The 10305-nt window shown below is 51.0% G+C and overlaps 1 protein-coding gene across 1 annotated transcript; it reads right to left on the reverse strand.

The window, feature by feature from the left end:
• Positions 1-1791: 1791 nt before the first annotated feature.
• Positions 1792-2673, reverse strand: LOC136994159 (olfactory receptor 14J1-like; the record flags this gene model as incomplete). The annotated part of the gene is made up of 1 exon (XM_067310405.1): positions 1792-2673. A coding segment is annotated over one exon (882 nt), but the record flags the coding sequence as incomplete, so codon positions are not given.
• Between the last annotated feature and the right edge of the window lie 7632 nt (positions 2674-10305).

Below are 10305 nucleotides of genomic sequence, written 5' to 3' on the forward strand. Positions count from 1 at the left end.
GGTCCAGAGGAGGTCTGCCAAGATGGGGCGTGTTGCCTGCAGCACATGACCTGTAGAGGGAGGCTGAGGATCCTGGGCTACATTATGCTGGTGAAGTGGAGGCTAAGGGCAGTAGCGGCCTTTTTTCTTCCACCTCCCTCCCAGGAAGCGCCTGGGAGGTGCCATCTCATTGTCCCTAACTCAGCGTGGCACACCCCCACCCTCACACTGCCCCCACAAAGAGGCCTGAGCAAAGTGTGAGGCAAGGGATCACCCTACCCAGGGGCTGGGTGTCAGTGCCTGGCCATGTTGTATGATGAAACACATCAAGGTTGACTTGGCATCAGAGCCACCTGCACATTTCCTTTGCCTACCCGCAATCAGGGCCTACAACTTTCTGCTCTAATCAGCCTCTAGGGGGGCTCTGTGAGTAATGGCCCTCAGGGGGACCCATTAATGCTCCTAGAAGCTTTGGGATTGGCTTCTGAATTCAACTTCTTGAGAGGTTTGTTCAGTCTCCTCACAGAATCTGACGTTCATGGACTCAGCACCAAATACACCCGAGGGCCATTAAAATGCTAAAAGCCCTAACAAGCCATGTCTATCCCCATAATTTCCTTCAGTCCTTCAGTTCTCATGTGGCTAATTGGAGAGGTTTCAGGAGTGTCTTTACAGGAGGAAGATTTCATTGAGAACCTAAAAAAAAAGAAAAGATTTCTGCTGGTAACGTTTTCTTTGCTTTTCAGCTTACAGAATAAGTGATAGCCACATTCTCCTACTCATAGTGACTCAGAGGGTCTCCTAAGGAATCGTGATGTGTGATAAAAGCAGTATTTCTGACAGGAGACATGTACAAACAGCTTTGCTCCTCACCTCCCCAGCCCTGCCATTTCTCTCATCAGCCACTGGGGACCTACCTCACTCTTGTCAAAATCGAAGCTTTCTTCCACTCACGTCTGTAGCTGAATGTTACAGCTCCTATGCACCAATTCCCACCTGCTTTCCTTTGAGAACTAGCTGCAAATAGACACAGAAGACTTTTTCTTTATCGGGATCCAGCAAAAGTAAAACATGATGGAGTTGAATGAAAATCAAAATAAACTCCTAAACTGTGTTTCAAGTCGAGGCTGCCTCCAGGGAGATGCACGTTCCACAAGGGATAGCCTTAGGAGAAATGTTTTAGAGTGATTGATGGGAAAGGATAGAGGAAAAACCCAGTTAAGGCATTGTCTAAAGAGACAACCAGCCTCCTGAAAGATGAGGCAAGCTTTACACTCCCCAAAGCTCAGAGCAGCACCTAGAGAGAGCAGAGGTGTCTGAAGGAATAAAGAGAAAGGAGAGAAGGAAAAGTGGAAAACAAGGGAAAGTGCCTATGTCCAGACAGTCTGCTCCAAAGATGACTTCAGAAATGATCAATTTAATCAGGATGTGGGGAAATATGTGAAAGCTTACTGAGATTAAGTCCTTAGCATAACAGACAAAGCGGTGGTACACCTGCTTGAGGGGTAGATGAAAATTTCTTCTCCTGAGATTCACAACCTCCCTGACAATTTCCATTATTTCATCATGGGAAAACATGGACATTTTTATTACAATGAGTCAGTCTCCAAATCCAATCGCCATCGACTAATCAACTTGGCAGACAGGGTTTGTGCTGCTGGAGAAGTCGGATGAATTCAAGAATTTGCGTACAAATGACTATCACAGATAGAATGCCCAAAGCAGAAGAGTTGCCCAAGGTAAATTGGAAATCCCTTGTGAGGAGAGATGGGCAGCTTATTGCTGCTGAAGTAGTAGCAGTTGAACCAGTTTCTTCAGTGCATCCTTGAGCTCCCTGTTCCTCATGCTGTAGATGAGGGGGTTCACTGTTGGAGGCACCACCGCGTACAGAACAGACACCAACAGATCCAGAAGTGGGGAGGAGATGGAGGGGGGCTTCAGGTAGGCAATCATGACAGTGCTCATAAACGTGGAGACCACGGCCAGGTGAGGGAGGCACATGGAGAAGGCTTTGTGCTGGCCCTGCTCAGAAGGGATCCTCAGCACAGCTGTGAAGATCTGCACATAGGACAGCACAATGAAAACGAAACATCCAAAAGCTAAGCAAATACTAACCACAAGCACCCCAAGTTCCCTGAGGTAGGCGTCTGAGCAGGAGAGCTTGAGGATGTGGGGAATTTCACAGAAGAACTGCTCCAGGACATTGCCTTGGCAGAGAGGTATGGAAAATGTGATAGCAGTGTGCAGGAGACCATAGAGAAAACCACTGACCCAGGCAGCTGCTGCCATTTTGACACAAGCTCTGCTGCTCATGATGGTCCCATAGTGCAGGGGTCTGCACATGGCCACGTAGCGGTCATAGGCCATGACAGTGAGAACAGAATACTCAGTTGCGATGAGAAAGGTAAAATGAAAAACCTGTGCAGCACATCCCCAGTAGGAAATGGCCCTGGTGTTGCTCAGGGAATTGGCCATGGATTTGGGGACAGTGGTGGAGATGGTGCCAAGGTCGAGGAGGGAGAGGTTGAGGAGGAAGAAGTACATGGGGGTGTGGAGGCGGTGGTCACAGGCTACGGCTGTGATGATGAGGCCATTGCCCAGGAGGGCAGCCAGGTAGATGCCCAGGAAGAGCCAGAAGTGCAAGAGCTGCAGCTGCCGCGTATCTGCAAATGCCTGGAGGAGGAACTCATTGAAGGAGCTGCTGTTGGACATTTGCTGACGCTGGGCATGGGGGCCTGTCCAAGGAGGAAAAGACAGGGACAAATTAGAGCAGTCTTCTAGGAGACAAACCCTTTGCCTTCCTCACAGAACCTCCCACTTTTCCTCTCTCCTTTACCTTTGCTCAGCTCCCCGGCTCGAGCTCCGCTTTGTGCTGCCTGAGTGTGCCATGCAGAGCAGGGGCCTCTGCTAACGATTTCCAGAGGAGCCAGTGCTGCTCTGCTGGGGGGTGTAAATGGAGGAAGGTGACAAACATTTCCAGTTCTTTGGTGGGGATAGGAGGGGTTGGGCTCCATGAGCTGAGCTAAGGAGACTCAGTCCGGTGACCCAGTGGGAATATTTTCTGTTTACCAGAAGGAGAGAGGAATATAGCACTCGGACCAACCAATAAACCCCTACAATGGAAGAAGGCTCAGGGGAGATGGGCAAGGGGCATGTGCCCATGAAGCTCAGGGGATAAGGTAGGTTGTCACTGACCACAGCTGTTGCACAGAAAGCTGACTTTATCTCAACACAAAGGGGACCATGACTGGAGGGTAACCTTGGTTTTAGATAAACAGCTATGTCAGTTGAGTGGATCAAGTGACTGCAGCCCAGCTGAGTGGATCAGCTGGTGTCAGTGTTTTCCCCTGAGTCCATCAAAAGAGTGTGAATGTCTCCCTGAGTTAGCCAGACCAGCATGGGGGGGGAGTGTATTCGTGGCTCAGCCCAACACGGAGTATAAAAACTGAACAACTAGCAAAAGAACCTGGAAGAGAGCAATGGGATCAAGCCGGTTTGATCCCATGTCTTCCTTCCCAGTGACTGGGGATGCCCAGAGTTGTGCTGATGATCACAGTATAGAGACCAGTAATGGGGATCACACTGGTACTGTGATTGAACTGATACTGCAATTGCTCTATTTTGCTAAGTGTAACTCACACTTGTATTGTGATTTGAGTCTATTGCTGTGTCACTCTGCTAAATCAAAAATCCTGTGTAAAGTCTAACATCTTCAAAGAGGTTAATGCTGATATTCAACATTTCACCGTCCATGTGTGGAATAGCTAAAAGAACCTGGTCAGAGAGGATTGGACTCTGACAAGCTCTGCTGTCAGCTGCCTTGGAAAGGGAAGATCCTTGTGAGGCATTCATCTCCCCCAGCCTTGCCCTCCTGAGCAGAGGTGTTTGTATCTGAAGCAGCCACACCAGCTCCCATTCTAGCAAGGCAGGGAAACTCTCACGTGAAGGCAGCGGGTGCCTGGCCCTTTCGGGATGTCTCCATTCCAATCCGATAGACCCTCTCCTCACACCAATATACCATCTGCTCATCAGCAGAGACACAGGGGACTGGCTCAGAGGAAGGTGTCTGCATCGGAGGGAATGACCATGACTTGCCCAAATCCATCCTCCCATGCTGATTCTCTTTGCAGTTCCCTCTCATTCCCTGCCCATCTTGCTGCCTGGAGCTCTCCCTGCTGGCAGCTCCTTCTCTACACCAATGTCTTTTCCCTGCTGGTGCTCACAGACCCCATCCCACCCTCTGCACGCTCAGTTCTGCCTGACAGAAACCTACCGGGACAGGGCACTGGGCAGAGGCATTGCTGTGCTCAAAGGTCCTGAGGAGCAGGTCAGAAAATCCCTGACAAGGCCATAAAGGGGATGCTGGTGCTGTCTGTGGCTGAGGAGGGGTTGAAGGGGTTTGCTGAGCTTTCTCACAGACCTAGTGGTCTCTGAGAGGGAAGGGTTGAGAGTCTCAGTTCCTTCCCAAAGCACAAAACTCTTTCCTGTTTTCCCTCTCCCCACATTAGGGAACTCAAAGCACACAACCTAGAAGGAAAGCTCCTTCCCTTTCAAGTAGCCCCTGCCTTGACTTTCCTTTTGAAAAGTGCCCTCCAGAAATGTCCTCAGGGTGAGCTGGAGCTGTGAGCAGCCCTGACCCACGCACTACCCTCTCCACAGCACACTCAGCCTGCCCTGCTGGGCTCTCTCCTCCCACCCAGAACTTCTCCCCGCACCGCTGTGGGGAGTTTGCTGGGCAGGCTGAGTGCTGACCCTCGCAGGCAGCAGACTCACTGCCCGGGGCACACAGCACCCTGGGGGGCAGGAACACTGCTCTGAATGACAGCCCTGGCTAGACCTGTGGCACACCCTGGCTTCACACCCATGCAGCTCTGCCTGGCAGAAGGCAGCAGGACACCCTGTCCCTGGCATGCTGTGGCAGGGAATCCCCTCCTGCACTCTGGAGAAGCCAGGAGAGCAAGTCTGAAGAAAACTCTCCGTTATGGGCTGAGTTTAGAAGACCCCTCCAGCAACAGCAGTAGCATTGCCCTGCAGCCAGAGGCTTACCGTGCAAAGGGCTGTGAAGATTCCTCCCACAAGGAGCTCTCCTCTGGCCTCCCACTCCACACTCCCTGTCACTGCTCTCTGCCTTCTCTCATGGATGTCAGCAAGAGCAGGCAGTGCCCACAGCCCAGCTGCTCTTGACAGGGGAGCTGCTCCTGCACAGAGTTGTCTCCCAGCAGTGCTGCCACGTTGCCAGGTGTTCTCTCCATCCCAGGAGCCTGCCTCTGCTCAGCAACAGTGGTCCAGCTGAAGGTGTGAATTTCTCTCTCCCTTGTGCTTCCTCCTCCTCGGACACGGTCACTGAAGTAGACTGAAACAATCACCTATGGGCCTTTTTTCAAGAGTGGAGAGAGACCCATTCCAGCATTGCAATTTGTCTCATCACAGGATGGTCATCTAGGACACATGGAAATGTCCCACTCTGGAAGACCCTTTTCCCATCTCTTAACTAGGCAGGACACCTGTGAAGATCTTTGCCTACATCGTGAGCCCTCTGTCAAAGCCACTGAAAGTGGATGAGATGAGGTTTCCTACAGATGCGAAGGCTTCCATAAATGCACCTGGCTTCCCTGGGTGACTTGGGGTGTGGGTTCACCTCCTGGTACCTCTGCTGTGCTGCAAATTTCTCCTCCCACAACTCCTGTTACTGCCAGCCCCCTCAGAAAATGCTAATGTGCCCCCTCCTTTTCCTAGAAGGTTGCGGTGCCATACAGGACGAGTCCAAGACTCTCACAATAAATGCCAGCATCTCTTGGGTGCCTTTGTGTGAGTGCCCCAAAGCGTCCGTAGCTTGACCTGAGGAAGTCTCAGAGCTCTTGGGCTCGTGGCTCTGCGAGGGGTGAAGATGTGCCCAGGGCCAGGTTGCCCGTGGCACCCAGCCCTCAGTGCTCTGTGGACCCAGCTGTGGAGCCCGGACTGCTGCTGCAAAGCCTGTGCAGGCAGGACAGCTGGCATTTGAGCAGACCTGCAGGCTGGGGCTGTCTCATTGCTTGGGCCTCATTCCAAAGCCTCTGCACCCTTTTTCCCTTCCCTGGGGCTCCTTGTCCGAGTAACTAAAGGGAAGGAAGGAGGTTCCTTTGGGCTCAGGAGGCCTTCAGGACTCTCGACTGTTTCTCCATTGTATCTGTAACTTTTGTATTACTAAACAAAAACCCCATCCCCCCCACCGCCAAGCCTAGCTGGAGGTTGCTGAGGGGATGGAAGTGGAAAGCAGCAGCCTGCTGTGCCCAGAGAAAGCAGGATCCTTCCCTCTGAAAACAAAAGCATCGCCCAAGGAGCCAGCTCTGTGCCTGCCTCAGCTTGTGCTGCTCATTTGCACAGGCCTTGTGAGCCCAGAGTGCCTTGGCCACCTTGTGGTGTTTCCACAAGAGCTTCCCTGTGTGTCTGGGTTGAGGAGCCAAGGGAAGGCAGCGAGCAGAGTAGTGCCTGGGGAGTGTGCAAGTGGTGAGTGTCCTGCATCCATCTCTTCTTGCTGGCACCTGGTTGTATGGAGCAGACCAGCCAGTTCTGTGGGGCAGAGACAGTGTGTTTGTAGACTAGGTGGCAGAGCAGAGGTCTGGCGTCAGGTTGATGCCTGCTGCAGTGCTGAGTTGATCTGAGAGTGTCAGAAACGCTTTCCAGTGCAGCTGCTCCCTCAGCTGATCTCTGCACCTGGGCACTAGGAGTGGAAGTGGCATCCTGCTGTCATTGTGTAGGTGTTGCAATGCAAAGGTTCCCAGCTCGAACTTGATGGTACTAAAAGAAAAGCAAGACCAATTGCTCCCTTTTGTGATTTGTGCCCAGGGTGACAGAGTGGAGCTGTTGCATGACCTGGAGAGAGTCTTGCCAGGAGATGAAAGCCGTTTGCAGAAGACTGTTCTGTATGGAGTGATAACAGCGTAATCAAGGGACATGTGAGTGGCCCAGGTGAGCTTGTCCTCTGTGAAGGTTTGCACTTTTCAGGTCACTTGTGACTCGGTACCAGCTAGGGCAGCAGCAGGCACGTCAATGCCATTTGTGCTTGTGAGGTGAGTTGTGCCTCTGAAGCTAGTAGGCCAACAGCATGCCCATAGCTTTGGTGATGATGGTGAGGTGCCTTGTGTCTCAGTGCCTCAGAAACGGGGAGCAGGCCCATTGCTGCTGTTTGTGCTTGCTTAGGTCAGTTGTGCCTCAGTTGCTAACAGGCCAGGAGCAGATATACGGCTTCATGGTGGCCTGTGAGGTCACTTCAGCCTCAGCACCTGACAGTCCAGCTCAATGCATATTGCTGATGTTTGTGTTTGTGGAGTCCTTCGGCCTCAGGATCTGCTAGGCCACGAGCAGCCCCACTGCTCCTTTTTGTACTTGTGAGGTGACTTTTGCTTCAGTGTCTGCTTAGACAGCATCCAGCACATTGGTGCTTTTGTGCTTGTGAGGTCACTTGTGCCTCAGTGCCTGATAGGCCAGTGAAAGGCACATGTCTGCTGTTTGTTTTTGTGAGGTCACTGTTGCCTGAGTGCCTGATAGGCCAGTTCTGGTCATGTGGTTCCTGTTTGTGGGTGTGAGGTCACTTGTGCCTCAGTGCCTGGTTTGGGTTGTGAGGTCACTTGTGCCTACGTGGCTGATAGGCAGTGCTAGTTATGTGGTTGGTGTTTGTGATGGTGAGGTGACTAGTTCCTCACTGGTCTACAGGCCATTGGTAGGCCCATGGCTCTGTTTGTGGTTGTGAGGTCACTTCTGACTCATTGCCTGATAGGCCAGTGGTGGTCATGTGGTTGTTGTTTGTGGTTGTGAGGCCACTTGTGGCTCAGTGCCTCATGGGCCAGTGCTGGTCAGGTGGCTGGTGTTTGTGGTTGTGAGGTCACTTGTGCTTCATTGCCTGATAGGCCATTGCTAGGCAAATGGCTCCTATTTGCAGTTGGGAGATCGTTTCCTCCTGAGGCCCTCATAGGCCAGTGCTGGTCATGTGGCTGCTCTTTGTGGCCTGGGTGGCTGCTCTGAGGCCTAATAGGGCAGGGCTAGGCCCATGGCTGCTGTTTGTGCTTGTGAGGTCACTTGTGCCTCAGGGCCTGATTGTTGCATATAACAGCATTTGCTTAGCACTTGGAGCCACATCTGCTGAAGACTAAGGCTGCACATCACTGAACTTTTCCCTAAATTGTTTGAGCCATTTGGAACAAGGAGGGAACAAGGAGATAAGGAAGTAACAAAAGAGCTTCAGCAATGATTAGTGAGTACCATGACTCTGCCTGGAGACAACAGGGAAACCAGCCAGGACCGAAGAAGCTACTACTTGTCAAGCAACAATCATTGGTGCAAGAAATCGGAGAATGGACAAAGAACTTAAGCCATAGGGGTATAAATACCCAGGGAATTTTCCCTTTGGGGTCCCTCAGAGGATGCACCCAGCTCGAGCTGTAATACTAAGAAAATCATCTTGTAAAGAATTATTTTGTGTATTTTGGATAAAGCAGAAACCTAGAGTCAAACCCTGTTAGGGACACTGGATTGAGCAATTTCCCTAACAGTTCAGCACCCCAGATGGGACTCTAGGCAACCACCATTGGATCCTCTTATCTCCACACTTCCAGCTTCCACCACAAGACTCCGATACACATGGGAAACATACCCGGCGTAGAGAAGGGGACGCCCTTAGCCGAGGCACAGGACAACTGGAGAAAGATTGACAGTACCGTAGGGTTAGGAAAAAAGAAGCTAGTGACATTGTGCCAGGAAGACTGGCCCCTCCTTACCCAGGAGGGCAGCCCAGCTGAACGGTGGCCACCACAGGGGACTTTGGACCAACAAGAACTGACCTTTTTACAGCATCGCCTAGAAGACAGATTCCTGGGACAAATGCATTATTGGTATGCATGGGATAAGTGGGTGTTCACTAGAAAAAGGGAGACATCTAAAAACCAGAGGAAAGTTTCTTCCCAGAATACTGGAAGTAGTGCAGCTGCTAAAACGCTTGTGGAAACCGCTCCACTCTATGTGCTACCCTCTGTTTCAACTTCTCTATACTGCCCCTTGCCTTCCACCTCCAACTTTCAAGCTCCTTTGCAAGTCGTTCCTGTGCCAGAAGCGGCCCTGCCATGTCTGGCCTGGGTATCTCGAGTAGCTACAACCCTGGGTGCTCCAAGATTTGATTGCATGGAGTCAACAAACTCCCAGGCTTAGGGGGGATCTGGGAAAGGTTTTGCAAGTAGTAAGGGAAATATTTCACACATATGACCCCACTTGGGGGGATGGGCAGATGCTTCTTGAAGCCCTATTCACTCCCAACAAGAAACACGTGATTCTAGAAGTGAATCGTCATTGGGCTGAACAGGGAGGAGTGGCGGCTGCCCGAACAGCATGGCTAGCTGTGGATCCCAGATGGGATCATAACACAGAAGCAGATTATTGGCAGTTACAACTAGCTAAACAGGGTAAAAAGGAAGCCATACATTTGGCCAGACAGAGAACTGCAAATTGGTCTAAGATCTGGAAGTGTCAACAACAAATTGAGGAACACCCCTCGGCATTTCTGTCCAGATTGTTTAAGCAAATTAGCATGTTCGGGGGAGGGATCGACCCAGAGGCAGAGGCTAACAGACTCCTAGTGGTTTCTACTTACATAGAGGAAACATCTCCAGATATAAAGAAATATTTCTCTTTGCATGTTCCCGATTGGCCAGGAAAATGCATGGACGAAATAGTGTGCTTGGCTACCTTTGTGTATAATGGAAGGGAGGAGAAAAAAGCTAAGGAGAAGCAGCGACAGAGAAAAGAGGAGGTCAGTATGCTGGCGGCAGTCCTGAGAGATAGAATTCCAGGGACCTGGGGTAGAGGCTGAGGAAGACTTGGGGGAGAAAGGTGGAGTCCGAATGTACGAGACAGGCAACCAGGATTGAGAGGACCCTGCCATTATTGTGGGGAGCAAGGTTAGCATTAGGTTAGGCCCTGTTATTCCACAGGAGGCGGAAAGGAGTATCCCAAGACAGAGAGACTATTATCTAAAATCAGGTATTCTACGAACCTGTGAATCTCCATATAATACCCCAATTTTAGCAGTTAAAAAGATTAGGTGAGATTCCGATGGTGACCCAGACTATCGATTTGTACAAGACTTGAGAGCTATTAATCAATATGTAATTGCTCCTCACCCAGTGGTTCCTGACCCTTCGACTGTATTGTTGCAAACACCCCACTGGGCAGCGTGTTTCACTGTGATTGACCTAACAGCAGCCTTTTTCAGTATACCGATAGCTGAAGATAGTGCAGAACTCTTTGCCTTTACCTGGAGAGGACAGCAGTTAATTTGGACTCGATTGCCACAGGGAT

The sequence above is a fragment of the Apteryx mantelli genome, chromosome 24 (genome assembly GCF_036417845.1).
Source record: "Apteryx mantelli isolate bAptMan1 chromosome 24, bAptMan1.hap1, whole genome shotgun sequence".
Classification (NCBI taxonomy): Eukaryota; Metazoa; Chordata; class Aves; order Apterygiformes; family Apterygidae; genus Apteryx; species Apteryx mantelli.